This window comes from Myxine glutinosa, chromosome 2, assembly GCF_964187855.1.
Source record: "Myxine glutinosa chromosome 2, kmMyxGlut1.1, whole genome shotgun sequence".
In the NCBI taxonomy this organism is placed as follows: domain Eukaryota; kingdom Metazoa; phylum Chordata; class Myxini; order Myxiniformes; family Myxinidae; genus Myxine; species Myxine glutinosa.
In genome coordinates, this window is record NC_136262.1 from 161,826,963 (window position 1) to 161,848,764 (window position 21,802).

General features: G+C 41.7%; 1 protein-coding gene across 1 annotated transcript in view; it reads right to left on the minus strand.

Moving 5' to 3' along the window:
- ARL3 (ARF like GTPase 3) overlaps positions 1–21,802 on the minus strand; it is a 49,677-nt gene that overhangs the window by 24,140 nt on the left and 3,735 nt on the right. The window contains exons 2-4 of the mRNA XM_068106851.2: positions 9,008–9,151; positions 4,253–4,369; positions 3,858–3,908 (exon numbers count right to left, since the gene is read on the minus strand). Of these exons, the coding sequence (XP_067962952.1) occupies positions 3,858–3,908; positions 4,253–4,369; positions 9,008–9,151 (312 nt within the window). The remainder of the gene's footprint in view (positions 1–3,857; positions 3,909–4,252; positions 4,370–9,007; positions 9,152–21,802) is intronic.

Genomic DNA, 21,802 nt, shown 5'->3' on the forward strand with positions numbered 1-21,802 from the left:
GAAAGAAGTTGGAATTTCAAACAAGGTGGATCTGGGGTGAATTAGCGGGGGTAGAAAAGATCAAGGTTTTGGATGGGGGAAGATAAGAGATGGTGGTGAACAGCTGTTTTAAAGACCTGGAGGGAGGAGTGGGATTGAAGGGAGTGAGGGAGTTTGTTCCAGAGGCGGGAGAAAAGAGGAATGAAAGAGTGAAGGTGAGCAGAGAGCCGAGATTTCGGCAGTTTAACCATCAGAGGGTTGCTGGCAGATCTTGTGCGACCTGTAGGAATATTTGGGGGACAGAGCACAGAGAGAGCTGGGGGTGCAAGGCCGGAGAGGAGTCGGTAGAAGACAGAAAGACCACCTACCTGCCTGCGGTGAGTGAGTGAAAGGCCCTCAGAGATAGCTTCATCGCGGGAGATTCCAATAATTCTGAAAGCTTTGGTTTCAACAGCGTGAAGCCGAGCTAGGTGTGAGGCAGGAGCACCGGCCCATAGGGGAGAACAGTATTCCATTGAGCTGCGGATGAAAGCCTTGTATGTGGTGAGGAGCTCAGGTGTGCCGAGGAAGGACTTCGCACGACGGAGGATGCCCAGTCGGTGACTGGCTTTGGAGGCCAGCTTGGAAATGTGGTTTTCCCAAGAAAGATCATGGCAGATAGTGAGACCCAAAATCTTGAGCGACAGAACTTCTTGGAGAGGATTGTTGAGAAAGTAGATGGGAGGGTTGTCCAGTCGATCTTTTCGGAGAGACATAGTAAGAGTGTGAGATTTGTCAGGATTGAAAGACATGTTCCACTTGTTTGACCAGTCTGTGATTTTGTCCAGGTCTTCAGAGAGTGAGGAGGCAGCAGACTGCCGATCTGAGGGAAGAGGAATGGAGCGGCAGAGAGTGGAGTCATCAGCAAAGAGATAGAGAGGATTTTCGAGAGAGTCAGAGAGATCATTGATGAAGACCAGAAAAAGCACGGGGCCCAGAACACTGCCTTGGGGAACTCCAGCCTGAACAGGAAGAGGAGATGAGAGAAACCCATTCAGGGCCACACGTTGACGACGACTAGAGAGGAAGTCCGCCAGCCATGCGTGGAGATTTCCATGGATACCAAAGGAGGAGAGTTTGGTGAGCAGAGCGGGGTGCCAGACCGTGTCGAAGGCATGTGATATGTCGAGGGAGACAGCTCTAATTTCCTGTTTGTTATTGAGGACCTCCATCCATTGTTGAGACAGCAGAAGCAGCATGTCCAGAGTAGAGTGACCTGGTCTGAAACCAAATTGATGATCAGAAATCAAGCCGTTACACCTCTATATCGTTACACCTCTATTGAAAAACGTTACACCTCTATATCTCCCAAACCACTCAATGGAAAAAGTTGAAACAAGGCTCATTGTCAAGTACTCTGCATGGGGAATAACATACGTTAATGATGATATCATCGGTGCCTTCGTTATTCGACAAGTATAACACCACATCCGATCAGCATGATTTTCTTTCTCTGCAACTGTTAGTCTGAGGGACACAAAATTAACGTACTCCTGTAGAATATTTTAATGATAATTATGACGTCATAGGTCACGTGGTACAGGCGCCATCTTGGAAAAATCGAAAAACATTGCACCTCTATATCTCTGAAACCGCTCCATGGAAAAAATTGAAATGTGGCTCATTGTAAGTAAAGACCTCCGCATGGGGAATAAGTGATGTTAACATTGACGTCATTGGTGTCTTAATTATGACGTGATAATTTGACAGGGGCAATACTTAGTCTGATCAGTTTGGAATTTCTTGAGCGTGATCTACTCAATTATATTAGAGAATGTAAATGTATGATGTCATCGCTCACGTGGTCTGGCAGCCATATTGTATCATAAAAAAATACCCTTGAAAAACAGAAGAGTTGGCTCGTACCAAGATGACTGTGCAGGGTAAGTATTCTCTGAATACCATCTTGTTTAATCATTCAATCCTTTGTTTTATAGGTTTGGAAATATGAAAATGCCAAACATTCAAATGCAGTGATGTGTGTGAGGTCCTCAACTTATTGTGATGTCATGATGATCTCTTTCCTCATTACAAAATGCAGTGATGTGTGTGAGGTCCTCAACTTATTGTGATGTCATGATGATCTCTTTCCTTCGGGAAAGCTTTGCATCACTCAGTTACCATCTCAACTGGAATCAAAATCAATGTCGAATTTTTCGATACCACTAGTAATTGAAACTTAGACTGCAGAGATATAAATAGGAGAATAAACAGCTCCTTGTTCAAAATGTGCAACTTTAAAAGCAGTAATATGTTCACATGCGATTTGGCATCTTAAATTTGCAACTAAATTATATCTGTAGATATGTGAATAAGTAATTACTTGCACTGTGGAAGAGATAAGGATGAGGGCGGGAAAAGCATGCACGGGCCCAAATTGGCCCAGAATGTGTGGTCTGGTCCTGACGTTTCCAATAACAAGCTGGAAGAGAACGTTTAACAAAAGAGGATCGGGACAAAGACTTTTGGCCTCGAGAGAAACTTACACGCAAGATTGCCTGACATCAAAAACCGAGGTCTTGATCCCCCCCTACCCATCTCCCCCCAAGAAAGAGCAAAAACTCATTTTGAAAGAGAAGATGGAGAGGAGGAAAGGTTAAGGTTAGAAGCCACTCAGGGAGCATGGTAGGCAGGAAGTGAGTTGGGGAATTGATCAATCACATGGACAGTACAAGAACATGGAAGTGGCCATAAATCAAAACAAAAAGGGAAAAAAAAAAAAAAATTTGTTTGCCTCTGAATTAAATTTCTTTACTAACAGCCAAATAATATCCGAATCAAATACACAATAACAAATCCACAACCATTGACAAAACGTTGCTAAAACAATTTAATGCAATGAAAGGAGCTGAAACAAAAATGAATTCCATGGTAAAATGGCTGCTTACGCAATGGTTAGAACAGGATATCATTGAGCACTGTTTTCTAGTATTAAGGTACCACCGACAAGTCATTCTGTTTTTGATTTTCATTTTGATGTACCGTACTATTTACAGAGCATTGGGGCTACTGAGGCAGTTTCTTGGCAAGGGTTGCACTAGGTGGGTTGCCATTGCCTACCCAGCATCGTTTGTCCATGCTCTATCCTATTAATTGCTGAGCATCAAACAAGGAAGCAGAATGTGTAATTTCTTTGATACGACTCGGCCGGGGTTTGAATCACTGACCTCCCAGCCTCAGAGCGGACACTCGAATCATTACGCCACTGATTTTGGTTCGTCATGTCATACAGATACCTACAATTACAAAAAGTTTTGGGACAGCCAGTAAACATACAAGGTTATGAATTCACAACCATTAATTAATAATTTGGTGTTGATGCATCTTCGGCAACAAGCATAGCTTGGAACATGTCACAATCAACTTTCAACAAGTTCTGGTCGATAAGAGAAGAAGGAAAGGCTCATTGTTTTAAAGGGCTTCTGGCCTGATCTGTCATTGATTTTTAGCTTGCGTGTTCTGATTTCAACAATGGCATGACCTGCTGGCTTCCATTTCCTGACGTTCAGACGGGTGTAAACAGTTAAACAAAAAAATTCCACCATATTTGCTTCGGCACCGAAACTATAATGATCAAATCTCGTATTCTCAGTTTCTCAAACTTGTATCGTGTTTCACTTTAAATACATAGGATATGGATGCAACAAGGCCTGGTTTAATGGTCCAAATAGTCTTAGACTGTGTCGGTTTTATTTTCCTTCTGCAATTACTTTTAACAACACATTTTTTTTCTCATGCAACTTTCAAAGACATGAAAAATCATTATTGTGTGACATCCTCCATGTATGTCTTCTGGTCAAAAAAAAAGATTTAAAATAATGTGAAAATGCAATGCGTACCTGTCCAGTTTCCTCAAATCGTTTTCTGTCAGCACTGTCGATGACATAAAACTGTGCACACGCATGCACGCACACATATCAGGAGTAGTTCATGTGTCATGCAAATATTTCAATGTGTCTTTTGTAAATCATGCAAATAACGAAACAACGAAAAAAGAAACATACATTAAAGAGGATGTAAAAGTTATTATTCGGTCGGAAGATTGTGTAAGAAGACCCAGCTCGATTTCATGGAAGGCCTTAGCATGTGCTAATTGTAACATCAACTCAGAGGAAACGTAAATTGAATTAGGAACGGTTAATACACAAGGAATTTTCCAATATCATATTACATGATTTTCAAATTATAGTTACCAAGCCTCGGATAACATAATGCATGATGAAATGAAACGAACCAACACGTCGGTGTTTTCAAAGTAGTTTCTCCAATAAGGACGGATCTTGCGTTGTCCTCCAATGTCCCAAACATTGAGTTTGAAACCCTGTGATTGGACACTTTTGATGTTGAATCCCTACAGAAAGGAGAAAAATATAGTAAGCTATAACCCAAACCAATTTGAAAACAAATGCAGTGGTAAGCAGTGGTAAAAAACCCAGATACATTCAGAGCATTTAATAAATACCAGGAAAGGAGAGAGCACATACCTACAGAAATGTCCTAGATTGGTGGCAATCCGCATACTTAGGCACAATCCAATATATTTGTAGTCTGTGTGCTCACTGCAATTTTACCAAGTCAGAAAACCAGTCAGTTTTTGATAACATTGAACTCGCCTCTCAGCTGTCTATCCTGGGTTTGAACCGCAGCCCAGCTATAAATTGTCAAGCAGTATATCGCATGCAGGGCAATTTATCAACGTGTGTGCTGTCCCTCGGACTGACGTCAAACTGAGTGTCCTGTAGTCTGGCATTAGTTGATGAAAATGAAAGATCCCATGGTGACCTGTGAGATGAGTTGGCACTGACACCCAGACTAAATTGCAAGTTTCTGCTATAACCTACAGGAGACACTGCGTCAGGGGCACAGCCACTTCTCTAGCAAATAATACAAAATCACATCCACATGCCGAATACATAAAGACAACAATAATGACACTCGGTAGAGCGCATACCTCCGCCAGGCTGAACAGTTTACGTTTTGTATTCCACCGATAGGCTGGATCTCCATCCGGACCTGAGCCAAAACCTAATCGGCTTTTTCTTTTCACATAAACAAGTCATCCACCTGCTTTTATCATAACTCATGCACAACTTTTTGAGATATCAAGCTATATATCGATTTTACCCTCATCCCTTAATGGTGAAGAATCACATAAATTCTCGTATCTGGATCCGGATTCAGATCTTCAACAAAATTGAATTAATTCTTTCTTGTCGCACACCCAACGTGTCCACTAAATTTCGTCCGAATTAGTCCATAACGTTTTGAGACGTCATCTATATATATATATTTATATATATATATATATATATATATATATACTACTGTGTTCAAAAAGTATCAGACCGTTATTTTTCGTGCGTAAAAAAAAAGAAGCTAGGGAGGCGTTGATTGGTGCACGTATGTAGGCGATCCTAATGCGCACGCGTGAATTTTTTCCCACCTGCAGAAGCTGTCATTCAACGGAAGACCGCCGATGAGTGAGGACAAGTAAGTGAGCGCCGTCGGATTTTCGTTTTTGACAAAATGACGGAAAAACTTGAACAACGCTACTGCATCAAATTTTGTGTAAAGCTTGGCGATTCCCAAGTGGAAACGATCCGCAAGATTCAACACCGTTCATTCCATTATGAAGGAGGATTTGGGCTTCAGGAGAATCTCAGCGAAGTTCGTACCAAAGCTGCGAACGATTGAGCAGAAGCAACTCCGTTTGGAGATCGCACAGGACATGCTGGAGACTGTGAACAGCGATCCCAGCTTCCTCAACACAGTGATCACTGGTGATGAGTCCTGGGTTTATGGGTACGACCCAGAAACCAAGTTGCAGTCATCACAATGGAAGCATCCAACATCCCTGAGGCCAAAAAACACAAAATTTGATGCAGTAGCGTTGTTCAAGTTTTTCCGTCATTTTGTCAAAAACGAAAATCCGACGGCGCTCGCTTACATGTCCTCACTCATCGGTGGTCTGCCATCGAATGACAGCTTCTGCAGGTGGGAAAAAATTCACGCGTGCACATTAGGATCGCCTCCATACGTGCACCAATCAACGCCTCCCTAGCTTCTTTTTTTTTACGCACGAAAAATAAAGGTCGGATACTTTTTGAACACACTACGTATCTATCTATATATATATATATATATATATATATATATATATATATATATATATATATATATATATATATATATCTATATATATATATATATATATATATATATATATATATATATATATAGTCACGTGAAAAAGTAAGTACACCCCATGTAAAGTTTTGACTTTTTCAACATATTTCAACATACAGCTATTTGATCTTCATTTCAACAATATTGATCGATAAAGGTGATAAAATATAACAAATATCATGAAACATTTACATTTTGTAGTCCATTGTATAATTTAAATAAACATAAATGCAAATTTCGCATGTGGAGAAAGTAAGTACACCCCTACATTTAACACGACTTCAAATATCTAAAATTAGAATCAGGTGCACCAGCTCAGGTGCAAATGATTAGAACATCGTTGGAGAGGGTTTTGGAGGAACCTGTCTTATTTAAACCTCAGACATTTAGTTTGGTTTGCTCTTTGTTGTTGAAGTGTGCGGCATCACCATGCCAAGATCAAAAGAGCTCTCTGAGGCCTTCAGAAAGAAGGTTATAGATGCCTACGAGTCTGGGAAGGGATTTAAAAAGATCTCCCAACAATTTGAAATCAATCATTCGACTGTCCGGAAGATCATCTACAAGTGGAGAAGATTCCAAACAACTGCCAACTTATTTAGGCCAGGCCGCCCCAGCAAGTTCAGCCCGAGAGCAGACCACAAGATGCTGAAAGAAGTCTCGAAGGACCCGAGAATGTCATCACGGGACCTACAGGTAGCTCTTGCCACTGTTGATGTCAAAGTGCACGAGTCTACCATTAGAAAGAGGCTGCACAAATTTGATCTACATGGGAGGTGTGCCAGGAGGAAACTTTTGCTGTCCAGAAAGAACATCAGGGCAAGACTAAAGTTTGCCAACGAACACCTTGGCAAAGACCAGCACTTCTGGAACAATGTGCTCTGGACAGATGAGTCAAAGGTAGAGCTATTTGCCCACAGTACCAGAAGACATGTTTGGCGAAAACCAAAGACAGCATTTGACCACAAGAACCTTATACCAACTGTAAAGCATGGTGGTGGAAATATTATGGTTTGGGGCAGCTTTGCTGCATCAGCGCCTGGGCAGCTCACCATCATAGAATCCACTATGAATTCTTCATTGTACCAGAGGGTGCTTGAGGATAATTAATGTGAGGCCATCTGTCAGAAAGTTGAAGCTCAACCGAACGTGGACCTTGCAACATGACAATGACCCTAAACATACCAGTAAATCCACCAAGGAATGGCTGAAAAGAAAGAAATGGAGGGTTCTGGAATGGCCAAGTCAAAGCCCGGATCTAAATCCCATCGAGATGTTGTGGGGAGATTTGAAACGAGCTGTGCATGCAAGAAGCCCCTCAAACATCGCACAGCTGAAATAATTCTGCATGGAGGAGTGGGCAAAAATTTCTCCCGGTCGATGTCAGAGACTGGTATACAGTTATAAGAAACGCCTACTTGAGGTTGTTTCTGCCAAAGGGGGCAATACCACCTATTGGAGCCAAGGGTGTACTTTCTTTTTCCACATGAGAAATTTGCACTTATGTTTATTTAAATTATACAATGGATGACAAAATGTAAATGTTTCATGATATTTGTTTTATTATATCACCTTTATCTATCAATATTGTTGAAATGAAGATCAAATAGCTGTATGTTGAAATATGTTGAAAAAGTCAAAACTTTACATGGGGTGTACTTACTTTTTCACGTGACTGTATGTATATGTATATACAGTATATATATATATATATATATATATATATATATGTATATATATATATATATATATATATATATATATATATATATATATATATAAATAAAAATATATATATATATATATATATATATATATATATATATATATATATATATATATATATCTACATACATACATAAATATATATATATATACATATATATACATATATATACATATATATACATATATATACATATATATATATACATATATATACATACATATATATATATATGTATATATATATATATATATATATATATATATATATATATATATATATATATATATACAGTATATATATATAGTATATATATATATATATATATATATATATATATATATATATATATATATATATATATATATATATATATATAAAGATATATATATATATAGTTTTGATCACTTAAAAATTCTAGTATCCTGATCGAGATGTGGATCTTCACCAAAATAAAATAATTTTGTTCTTGTCACACACCCAACCTCTCCACCAAATGTCGTCCAAATCCATCCCCAACTTTTTGAGATTGCATACTGTTCACAGACAGACAAGCAGACGGACGGGTGAAAACATAAAAACTGCCCACCATCGGAGGCAGATGTGAATTTCAAACTTTTATAGCATTCCTTTTGGAAACCCCCAGCATTTCATACCTTTTGACTGGAATAAAACTATCATGAGAGCTAGTGTTTTGATGATCATTCTAATATGAGGACACGACCAGCATGTGCACGAAATGTGTGAAACACCACAAAAAAAAAACTGCTAGAAAAGTGACCATTCCTTTGGGTTTTTCATGAGCATGACAAAAGCAAAACCTCAATTATCCAGTAGATTTTTTTAAACTGTGAAACATTTGAAGAAACAGGGAAGTAATTTTCATGTTGCTGACAGTTCGATTGCAATGAAAATGGAATGTCACGAAAAACAGAGGAATCAATCAATCTGCAGCTGCTTTTTCAAATGATATATTGTTGCCTGTGGTCCTAATCATTCGTTTAATTTGTGACTCAGGCTGATGAAAAACAATGACCCTGTGAGAAACTGTCATCTTAAAACCCAACAAGAAAACCTGACCTGTGTCGGTGTGATGTGTGTAACATCCTCAGATGCCAATGTTTTCAGAAGAGTCGTCTTGCCGGCATTATCCAATCCCAGCAGCAAGATGCGCATCTCTTGGTCAGGAGTGCTTTTCAATTTCCGAAGAATAGAAAGCAGACCCTGAAATGTGTTCACACAAAGGTTTTTTTTGTACAAATATCTTTAACACACCAAGCGATTGAGATTCACTCCATTTTAGTGGAGTAATGAAATGAACCACATCAATACTGTTGGCTGGATGGACGATATCAGAATGTGAATAAGAAGACGACTAGCAATACAAACCCTGGGACATAGTCAGGTTCACTTTGTCAATAAATTATATTTCGTTCAAAATCATGGTAGATTAGCAAACCTATACATTTTTGGAAAGGTTATAGCATAAGGAAACTAAAAATCAATGTTTACATTTGGAGAGATACCTGTATGGCGGCCATTTTGGATTTTCAAAATAGCCACTGTAAAATACATATTTTGTTCTATTTCTGCCTCTAATTACCCTAAAAACTTTTTAAAATATACTAAACCTATATTTTCAGGGACAAGGAATCCAATGAAAGTATCAAATTAGTGCTATGGGGAATGGTAAGACACGAATCAAAGGTTTTGAATTGCAAAATACTGTCTTTATATTCGCGATAAGTTGCATAATCAAATACATGTTATCATTTTGTACAGGCAGTTAATAACATCAAAATGTGTCACAATAATTCATATCACCAAACATACACAGGCAGTCAGCAAAATCATATATACACATGCAGTCAGTATAACTTCACATCTACACAGGCAGTCAATGACAAAATATACACAGGCAGTCAATGGCATCAAACATACACGATTACAGAATATGCCATTTAGAGTTCGTCATCACTGTCCTGTGTGTCGTATCCGACAATATAGTCCGCATCGTTTTCACAGTCCGTTCCACACAAGCAAAGGTCGGTCAAATTGATTGGCAAATCGAATTGGTCGAATGGTCGATCGAATCGAATTCGATGAATCGAATCGAATCGAATCGATCGAATTGGTCGAATGGTCGATCGAAGCGATTGGTCGAATGGTCGAATTGGTCGAATGGAATTGGTCGGAATTGGCAAATGTAAACATTGATTTTCAGATTTTCCATGTAATAACGTTTCCAAAAATGTATAGGTTTGCTAATCTACCATGATTTTGAATGAAAAAACATAGTGAACCTGACTAACAGGTAAACAACAATCTCAACAGATAGACAATTAATACCCAACAAAATAGATATCATGTGTCTTTTTCCGATTTATAAAGTCGGTAATTTTGCGCTTAAAAGTCGAAATCTTCTTCTTCACGATAAGCCATGACATCACATCATTAAGTCGACTGCCATTTCTGTGTTGTTTACGGGTTACATTGTACGATTGAACTCAAAGGGCGAATAATCTTCGAATTTATACAAATATGCCGGGTCGATGCGTCCTTGGTGCTTGTAGTGATACAAACCGGGATGGTTTCATGCTAGACCAATGGCCAAAAGATCCGAGGGTTGCCAGAAATTGGACGATTGTTCGAAATACCCAATTGTGGATGGGGCCGACAAAATGGTTGATTTTTTGCTCAGAACATTTTACAGAGAACTGTGATGAAACAACAGAGATGGCGAGATCTTGTGGCTATTAACCACGATTGAGAGGGGATTCCATCTTCACGATTAAGCGGAAGAAACAACCGTTGCTTGAAACTGTGAGACCATCCAGCACCACTCTCTCTCCTCTACAATCTCGCAATCAACCATCACCCTAGCTCACAATGACCACGACCATCCCATATCTCCCCTCCACCATAACTCCACATCTCCCCTCCACTGGGGCGCATCAACACGGCACCGACGCAGACACAAATGGCGTCCCTGGAAAGTATTAAACTGGACGATCATGTTACATTCAGAAAATTGGGTCAGCCTATAGTGAAGGTGGTACAAAACATTCATCGCCTATTTGGTTGGCAGTGTCTGAATGTGCCTTGTTACGGATACCGGCCCTAATTATGGTGGTTCCTGTTCATGGTTGATTCCAGATGATGCTTGTTGTGGTTAAAAGGGTTAAAAGCGCTCCTGATAAAGGTGGTGGAAAAAATCCGGATCGAGACCGGAAGAGTTGAAGCGAAAGCCGCGCGCCATTCTGGCCACGCGAGCACCCTGCAGGCAACAGGCTTTCGTCGTGTCGGCTGGGCATTATTCCCTGGTGGATTGCCGGGAACGGCCGTACCAGAGAGGGGCACGTGCGAATTCTACGGAGGCTCGCGGGTTGAACCGCAACGTGTACATCGGAGCGAATCTTTGTGAGGTTCCTCTCCACCGCTGTGTTGCTGGGGGCTGAGCACGTGACCGCGGGGTCGTCTCGCTCGTCGACGCCTCAATTCGAATCTTTGTGAGGTTCCTCTCCACCGCTGTGCTGCTGGGGGCTGAGCACGTGACCTCGGGGTCATCTCGCTCGTCGACGCCTCAATTCGAATCTTGGTGAGGTTCCTCTCCACCGCTGTGCTGCTGGGGGCTGAGCACGTGACCTCGGGGTCATCTCGCTCGTCGACGCCTCAATTCGAATCTTGGTGAGGTTCCTCTCCACCGCTGTGCTGATGGGGGCTGAGCACGCGACCTCGGGGTCGTCTCGCTCGTCGACGCCTCAATTGACCATCGGGCCTCGACTCCCTGATCGCGGGAGCGCACAGAGACATTGGGACTTCGCCTTGGAGTGGAGCAGAGACATTGGGACTTCGCCTTGGAGTGGAGCAGAGACATTGGGACTTCGCCTTGGAGTGGAGCAGAGACATTGGGGGAGGTGCCGTGAGTGTGGGGTTGAGGGGCTTGATAAGGATATTATCGTAGGATTTGAAAGTGTGTGATTGCCCCCATTGCTGTATGGCTTGCCCCATTGCGGTATTGCTCTTCGTGTGGGATTTATAATATATTATGGTTTGCTTATAACCGGGTGGGGTTGCATCATTTGACTCGACTGTTCCATTTGCGGGTTCCAGTGAGAGATTAAAACAGCTTTCTGCCAGGGACCCTCTCGGGGTCCGGAGGTCCACCGAGACCAGGGGTAAGGCAGGGGGGACTCCGTAACAGCCTGGGCGGTGTATGTGCTGATTCGTGCCGTGTACGTAATGCATCATGCTTATTTGTGCCGTGTTCGTGCTGAGTCCGTTCCATATTTCTTCTGGAGTAATACATATATAACTAATTTATCAATTAATACAAGACCCCTGATAAACTGTCAATTTAATGGAAAAACAAAACTTACCAATCTGTGGTAAACATGAACCAGCGTTTTCATCTGCATGGCCAACAATAACACCAACATATTCCTCTTCACTAACACCACGTTTGTCTGATTCACTCGCACAGGGCCCGAAAATATAAGGATCGACAATTCCTCCGAAAGTGTTTCCATCACTAATTTTGTCTTTAAAAGTTTCTTCACAATCCCCTGATGAATTTAAACATACTAAGAACTTTTAGAGTTGTTATAATGAGGGTGGAATCGGTATGGGAATCTGAGCTCGAAATAGTTTCTCTATGCAAGTCCCCATTTGGATCGAGGTGGGTTAATGGTGTGACGTTACTGGCGAAATCGAAAATTGGAACTCTCAGGCTTTGACACTTTCTGGTTGGCAAAAAAAACAAAAAAAAAACAAAAAAAAAACTACCCTTAAAATTAGACCGTGATTAATGATTTTCAATGGTTTTCAGAAAAGAGGTTTTTGCATTTGGGTTCCCCTTGAACAGCATACTAATCTCGAATTATCAACACCAAACCAATCTCGGATTTACGAAGGAAAGAATTCCGATTCGTTATTCTTTATATATTTGCACATAAATGACATGCATTTCAAAACCCTACAAGGAGAAACAACCAAATGTTAAAAACGTTTTCTCATGCCGTCATGACAATGAACACTTCAAAATTAAATTATCGAAAAAGTTAAAAGATCCATGACCCAGGGTAATGAATGTGGACCTGTTTAAACAGTCTCTATTATACATTTTTTCTGCATTATGAATGAAACAGCAGCATTGGCTGTAACAGCGAGGCTCATCACGTTATGCATGCAACAGACCTCATTGGCATATTTTTGGTATGCGTACACACGGACATAAAACTATTCATTTGAATGCGACAAATAAACCAACTGAAAACGGACAAAATAAATATCTCCACACTGTTTGCATCGAATATTCACATTCCACAAATAAGAAAAATAAATATATAATAAGAAATTTTCTTGTTACTTTTCTCCACCAGAAGGTTGCATTTTAATAAAGGCTGCAATATGATGTTTGTTTGTTTTCCACCTGTACAAACAAACGATACATTTGCAAGGAAGCGTTAATTTCATTCCAATATCGAAGCATGCCGTCTACTCGTATAACTATGGAAGGAAGCATTCTCTGCGCATTATGTTTGCTCACATGATGTTGAGATGTCACTCCAAAAAAACAAAAACAAAAACAAAAAAACAACTTCATTTCATCCCCTTTGTGAGCAACAACTTCCAAACAGTTTTTTAAAATACTGATTCTGTGAGAAAGCAATCGAGCAATCACCACTTGCCATGTATTCATCTTTAACAGTCCCAAGTACTCCGACGCTGTGGGGTTGGCTATGCGAAATGGTTCTGGCTCAAATCTTTCTGGAACAGCTTGGCCCAACAATCGACTAGCAGAAATTTGTAATTTAGTGAGTGCCGGCAATAACCCGACTTCTCTTTGTGAAAAAGACAGTAACATATTTAATGTCCATTAGCATCCTTGGTGCCCACAGACGGGTTATCTGGCTTAATGTCCGTCCGATGGGTAGTGTGCAAAATGAAGCATCACCCTGCATACGAAACATCAGACTGACAGTTTATAGTTGGGTCATTTTTCAATATTCTAAACTTTGTTCCATAACTGTTCTCAAAACAAAAACTTGGTCACTGCATGATTGTTCTTTCATAAATCCAGCCTGTACACCTCTAAACCTCTTATCCAAAACTTATTTAATTCTTGCTATGATGGATCTTGTAAAAAAAACAATTTTTCGAAGCAATTGAGAGTATAGTTACTGTATACTCCTCCAATTGTTACACTCTCCTAAATCTACTTTCTTCGCAAGTTTAACAATAAAATCGTTCTTCCATTCTGATGGTAAATATACAAGTATCTTTTTGATCCAATATATCTTTTTGAATCTTTATCCAATATATATTTTTGAACAATGTCTCCAATGCTTCTGCCATCTCCTCTGGTAAAGTCTTCAGCATCTCCGCACTATTTATTCGTTTGTAGTCTTGTTGATTTTCAGTGTCCCATTACAGCTTGTTGTATCTCCTCTTTTGATATTTAATTTGGCATCAACAATATTCATGTCTGCTATCCCATCATTTTAAAAGTGAATATCAAACCTTTTCAAACGCCGTAAATGGGACACAGACAAATGCATGACAGAAACCATCATTCGCAATGTATATATATATATATATATATATATATATATATATATATATATATATATATATATATATATATATATATATATATATATATATATATATATATATATATATATATATATGTCTATATATATATACGTATATATGTCTATATATATATATATATACAAACTTGGCATTTAATATGGAATATTTTTTTTTTCTTGACTTGGGTTTACTTTCTTAACTCAGTATATCAATCTGGTGAGTTTCTTTTACACTTTGGTGATTTTTTGTTAAAAGAACCATGTCACTGATTGTTTGTCGCAGCAAGAAGTCAACAACAGGATTATATCATAGGTGGCGTGGCAAAATGTACGGACAGGTGCATTTGATGATTGGCTTCACAGTCGGGTATACAAGGGTTGTTGCGTTCTGTATTAGTGGAAAACAACTGTTGCACGTCTCCAAAAGTTATTGCCGCTTCCTCTGGAGATGGTCCGTCAACTCGACAATGCTGTTTGTCATGGAGTGGTGGCTTTACGAAATTAGGGCATGAAACAGCATGCTAATGCTAGGCAGTATGGCATCACTCAAGGTCAGGTGTCAAAGATCCTGAAACGAAATGCTCAGAGGGGTGTCCCTACTCCAATACCGAGGCCAGGACGTCCCCGCAGAACCATAAGGAGGGGGATGGTCGCCAGCTGCACCGGTTAGTCCGCAATGGCCATACCAAGTCAGCTAATCGGCTTCGGGCTGAGTGGCAGCAACTGACAAATGTGCCTGTATCCAGAAGGCTAGTCAACCAACGACTGGTTCAAGCAGGCTATCGTGCCAGGCATCCCCTGAGAAAGCCATGCCTGACCAGACAACACCGCCAGCGCCGATTGCAGTGGGCCAGAGAGCACCGTCAATGGCAGCCAGGACAGTGGAATCACGTGACCTTCAGTGACGAGTCTAGATTTCTGGTCTATCGTCAAGATGGTCGCGTCCGAGTATGCAGACAAGTGCAGGAAGCCTACAACAAAGATTGTATAGTGCCAAGAGTCCAAGCTGGAGGTGGTGGGGTGACCGTTTGGGCTGCTTTTCATGCAGGGGGCAAAACTGACCTGGTTGTTCTGAATGGAAACCTGAACCAGTTTAAGTACAGGGCCATTCTGGAAGAAACATTGCTTCCATTTGCTCGTGCAGCCTTTCCAGGAAACTTTGTCTTCCAAGATGACAATGCACGGCCTCATCGTGCTCGCATGATCCAACACTTTCTTGCTGATCGTGGTGTGGAGCATATGGAGTGGCCTGCCATGTCCCCGGATATGAATCCGATAGAGAACTTGTGGGCAGAATTAACGCGTCAAATCGACCACTTGGACCAGCAGCCGACCTCTGTGTGTGAATTGCAGCAGGCTATTGTCACTGCATGGCAAGCGATTCCTGTCAAAACCTTGGCAAATCTCGTGAACAGCATGCCTCAATGTGTACGTGCTCTCCTGAATGCTCGTGGGGGTTACACGAAGTACTGAACTGTAATTTTACTGTCCGTAATCCCAGTCGTAATTTACCTTTTGTTTTTGTTAAAAATTTTTTTGCCTAATATGCAAAATAAAGAGATACTTCTGGAAAACGTACAGAAGTTTAACACAGTACTGTCCATGAATTGAGTTCGATATCAGTTTACATCACTTTCAAGGATCAATTTATTTGTTTTGAAATGTCAAATGTGGTTTTTGTTTCTTTTAAAGGTCACATTAACAAAATCTAGAATAATTTCAACATAATTCCAATGAACTGGTTCTAAGACATCTTGAAAAGTAAGTTCACCCACACAAAAAAAATATTCCATATTAAATGCCAAGTCTGTATATAGTTTATAGGAAGGAGTTTATATTCCAAAGCAGGAGGAGGCTGTGACACTGGAGCAGGTTAGACCAATATCATTGCTCGATGTAGATGGGAAGATATTGATGAGTGTCTTTGCGGCACGGCTCTCAGGCTTCATCAGAGGGAATGGTTTTGTGGATGGTTCTGTGCAGAAGGCAGGAATACCAGGATCACCAGGATGCATTGAACACTCGGCAATGGTCTGGCAAGTGTTACAGGAGGCAAAGAGGCAAAGGAAGGATGTGGCGGTGGTATGGCTGGATTTGGAGAATGCATATGGGTCAGTGCCGCATGCCTTGATCAGGTATGCCATGGATTTCTTTTGGGTGCCATGGAGATTTAGGGATTTTTTGATGGCATATTATGATCAGTTTTGGATGCGGTTTGCGACACAGTCCTATGTAACAGAGTGGCAGAAGTTGGAAGTGGGGATCCCGATGGGATGTACCATCTCCCCGATTTTGTTTGTGCTCGTTATGGAGTTGTTGATACGTGCGGTGAGTGGACATGGGAAAGAAGTGGAGCTAGCCCCTGGTCAGAGGTTGCCAGCAATGTTTGCTTTCATGGATGACCTGACAGTTGTCCAACAGTCCGCTGATGCAGCAGTAGAGGTACTGGGACGACTGGAAAGGTTGATGCGGTGGGCAAGAATGGGATTTAAAGCAAGAAAGTCGAGGAGTGTGATAGTGATACGAGGAGTGGTGGATAACATGCACAGGTTTGAGCTGGGAGGGGAGGTGGTTCCATCATTGGTAGAGGCCCCTGTGAAGAGTTTGGGAAGATGGTATACAGTGGAGTTGAATGATGTGGGAAGAGTGGAGGAGGTCAGAAACAAGCTTTTGAGAGGTTTGAAGAGGATTGATGGATGTGGTTTGCCAGGTAAGTTGAAGGTATGGTGTTTGAAGTTTGGGTTGATGCCATGAGTATTGTGGCCATTGATGATGTATGATATTGCAATTGGGCATGTAGAGAGGATGGAGGTAGTGGTGAGTGGGTTTGTGAGGAGGTGGTTGGGAGTGCCACGCTGTTTGACGAACATTGCCTTTTATGGTCAGGGTGGAAAACTCCAGTTTCCCTTGACATCATTAACCGAGGAGTTTAAGGTGGTGAGGGTGCGGGAGTTCATGATGTTGCGGGATTCAAGTGATTCAGTGGTAAAGAATGCTCTCCCAGAGAAGAAGGGAAGTCAGAAGTGAAATGCAAGAGCAGAGGTGGACGAGATGGAGGAGCGGTTGCAACAGGAGGAGGTCATGGGGATGGTACAGCATGGGAAGCATGGCTTGGGGTGGATGGAGCATGAGCGGTGGGGAAAGGCATGTGTGAAAGAGAGGAGGAAGATGGTTGAGAGGGAGTTGAGAAGAAAAGAAGAGGAGGGAGATATGTAAAAGCAGTCGGTCAGGCACAGCAAGGTGCTTGGACTAAGTGAGAAGTTGTGCGGGTGAGGATATTGAAGTGGCAAGAGATTTGGAGGATGGAGCCAATATTGTTGAATTTCCTGTTGCGGGCAACGCATGTTGTGCTTCCGTCACCAGTAAACCTGAGATTGTGGGGGTTGTTGCAGGAGGAGAGATGTTATTTGTGTGGAGGTGTGGGAACGGTGCAGCATGCACTGAGTGCAGTGCATGCTCAGTAGCATTGGCAGCAGGAAGATACAGGTGGCGACATGATCAGGTGCTGGCGGTGGTGGTGCAGATGGTGCAACAAGACGTGCTGAGATCGAGAGAGAGAAGAGTGGAGAAGGAGACTGATGGGGGAGAGGTGTGGTTTGTCAAAGAGGGCCAAGTGGAAAGAGGTGGAAAGAGGAGGAGGAGGTGGAAAGCAAGAGGGCTGTCAGATGCTTGTGATTGGCAGGTGGTGGCAGACCTAAAGCCACAATTGGTATTCCCAGAGGAGATCTGTGTGACAAGGTTGCGGCCTGACATTGTAATTTGGTCAAGTGCAGCAAGACAGGTCATCTTAGGGGAGTTGTCGGTACCTTGGGAAGAGAACATGGAGGAGGTGCACGAGAGGAAGAGAGGAAAGTACAGTGAGCTGGAGGCAGAGTGCCGGGAGAAGGGTTGGCGCGTTTCGTGTCAGCCATTTGAGGTGGGGTGTAGAGGGTATATTGGCAATTCCTTTTCTGCATTTCTTGCTAGGCTGGGAGTGTGTGGGACAGAAAGAAGGAGGATGTGTGACAAGGTGGCCCAGGTTGCCTTGAAAGGCTCATTTTGGATATGGAGGAAGTTTATGGAGGCACGTCGAACGGTGTAGGTTGGTTATGTGTGTGTTTTTTTGTTTGTTTGTTTTTTGTTACCATTATTACTTCTTATTTTGCCTATATGAGTGAGTGGGTGAGGGTGTGTGTTTTTGCATGAATTAATTTTTGCATGAGTGTGTGTTTTTGTGTGTTGAGTGGTGTATGATGTAAGTGTAGGTGGTTGTTTGGTTGGTGTTCTGTATGTATGTGTGTGTATGGGTGTGTATGTGTGTGTATGAATGATCTGGTGTGTTTTGTTGGTGATTGGTGAAGGGTATAAAGGTGGGTGATTGAGTGTTCCACCATGTTTGTTTCGTGCTGTGGATTCTGGATGTGGAGGTGTTGTTGTTGTTGTTGTTGTTCGCACTTGCTTGGGGTGGGGGTATGTACGCATCCAGATGCAGTTGCTGCATGTGGATGTGTACGTGCCCCTGCTGGCCCACCTTAGCTGACCGTATCGAGGTTGAAGGGTCGAAACGGGATGATGCTGAGGACCTCGACTGAGGACCCGGTCAGTGCCGCACACTTGTGACCAGGTGTGTTTATATATATATATATATATATATATATATATATATATATATATATATATATATATATATATATATATATATATATATAAATAAATATATATAAATAAATATATATATATATATATATATATATATATATATATATATATATATATATATATACATATATATATATATATATATATATATATATATTTATTTATTTATTTATATATATATATATATATATATACAGTGGAACCTTGACTTACGAGTTTAATTCGTTCTGTGACCGAGCTCGTAACTCAATTTGCTCGTTTCTCAAATCAAATTTCCCCATTAAAATGCATTGAAATGCTATTAATCCGTTCCAGCCCGCCAAGAACCACACCAATTTTTTTTTAAATATGCAGTATATATAAAAATATCTCGCGCTTTATATTTCACCTGTATGCAGCATACAAGTTGGCAGGATGGCCTGGACTGGAGGTACGCACACTTGACTCTAAACTGTCCAGCCTGGGTTTGAATCCCGACCCAGCTATAACCTGTCATGTCGGTGTTTCACAGGCAGGGTGATTCATCAATGTGTGTACCGCTAAACTGGGCGCCCCGTTTGCGTCCCATTAGTTGTTGGATGTTAAGGATCTCACCGTGTCTTCCACAAAGAGAAGGCGAGCTATCGCCGGCACTCTGAACAAGTTGTGGCCTGGCATGCTCTTCTCCTCTGCCGTTATATACGTCCTCCTCGGCATCTTTTTCCAGAAGAGCCCTGTCTCGTCACAGTTGAAGATTTGCTGGGGGATGTATCGTTCGGCTTCTATCAGTTCGGCAAAAGTTATAATAAAATCTTCAGCTGCCTTCACATCCGCCTCACCAAGTCGACAACACGCACACCTCGCTCATGTTTTTCGACGATTGCGTGTTTTATATCCAAGCATATCATCCTCTTCTTCTTCTCAGTTATAATAAAATCTTCAGCTGCCTTCACATCTGCCTCACCAAGTCGACAACACGCACACCTCGCTCATGTTTTTCGACGATTGCGTGTTTTATATCCAAGCACATCATCCTCTTCTTCAAAATAACCTTCAGAATAACGCTCCAAAATAACCAACATGCGAAAACAAAAACAAAACAGCAGCGGTATACGGCAGAGATACTGTACTTGCACGGCAAGATAACCACGTGACCGGAACCCACCTGGTGGCGGGTGGCGTAAACTCACAATAACCAACATGCGAAAACAAAAATGCAGCGATATACGGCAGAGATACTGTACTTGCACGGCAAGATAACCACGTGACCGGAACCCACCTGGTGGCGGGTGGCGTAAACTCAAAATAACCAACATGCGAAAACAAAAATGCAGCGATATACGGCAGAGATACTTGCACGGCAAGATAACCACGTGACCGGAACCCACCTGGTGGCGGGTGGCGAAAGCTCATAACTCAAATCTCGGCTCGCATCTCAAAGCAATAAACCGCCCGAGCGACGGCTCGTATCTCGAAAAACTCGTAAGTTGGTGCACTCGTAAGTCAAGGTTCCACTGTATATATATATATATACATATATATATATATATACACACTACATGACATATATATATATATATACACACTACATGACCAAAAGTATGTGGACATCCCTTCTAATTAGTGGATTCGGCTGTTTCAGCCACACCCATTGTTGACAGGTATATATAATCAAGCACACAGCCATGCAATCTCCATAGACAAACATTAGCAGTAGAATAAGCTGTATTGAAGAGCTCAGTGACTTTCAACGTGCCACCGTCATAGGATGCCACCTTTCCAACAAGTCAGTTTGTCAAATTTATCTTGAGCTGCCCCAGTCAACTGTAAGTGCTGTTATTGCGAAGTGGCAACGTCTCGGAGCAACAACAGCTCAACCGCAAAGTGGTAGGCCTCATAAGCTCACAGAACCGGACAGCCGAGTGCTGAACCGCGGAGCACGTAAAAATCATCTGTCCTTGGTTGCAACACTCACTACCGAGTTCCAAACTGCCTCTGACAGCAACGTCAGCACAACAACTGTTCGTCGGGAGCTTCATCAAATGGGTTTCAATGGCCGAGCAGCCGCACACAAGCCTCAGATCACCATGCGCAATGCCAAGCTTTGGTTGGAGTGGTTTAAAGCTTGCCGAATTGGACTCTGGAGCAGTGGGAACGCGTTCTCTGGAATAATGAATCACGCTTCACCATCTGGCAGTCCGACGGACAAATCTGGGTTTGGCGGATGCCAGGAGAATGCTACCTGCCCAAATGCATAGTGCCAACTGTAAAGTTTGGTTGGAATCCTGTTTCTTCCTGTTTCTTAAATTGTTAGATGGGTTCATCTTCAATGCACTTTCACGCACTTACATACACATACATACACTCACATCTGGGGTCTGCCTAGCAGGCACGTAAGACATCGGCCATTGTAAAGCTTGCAGTGTTAGTGTGAGAAATCTCTGAGGATATCCCAGAGACTGAATAGCTCAGTGGGCTGTCACCACGTAAGTGATGAGGTTCGTGGGTTCGAGTCCCGGGTTGAGACAGAATTTTTTCACACCAGCCCCATGCAGGAATTTACTTCCTGTTTCTTAAATTGTTAGATGAGTTCATCCTCAATGCACTCACACACACATACATACATACACTCACATCCGGAGTCTGCCTAGCAGGCACATAA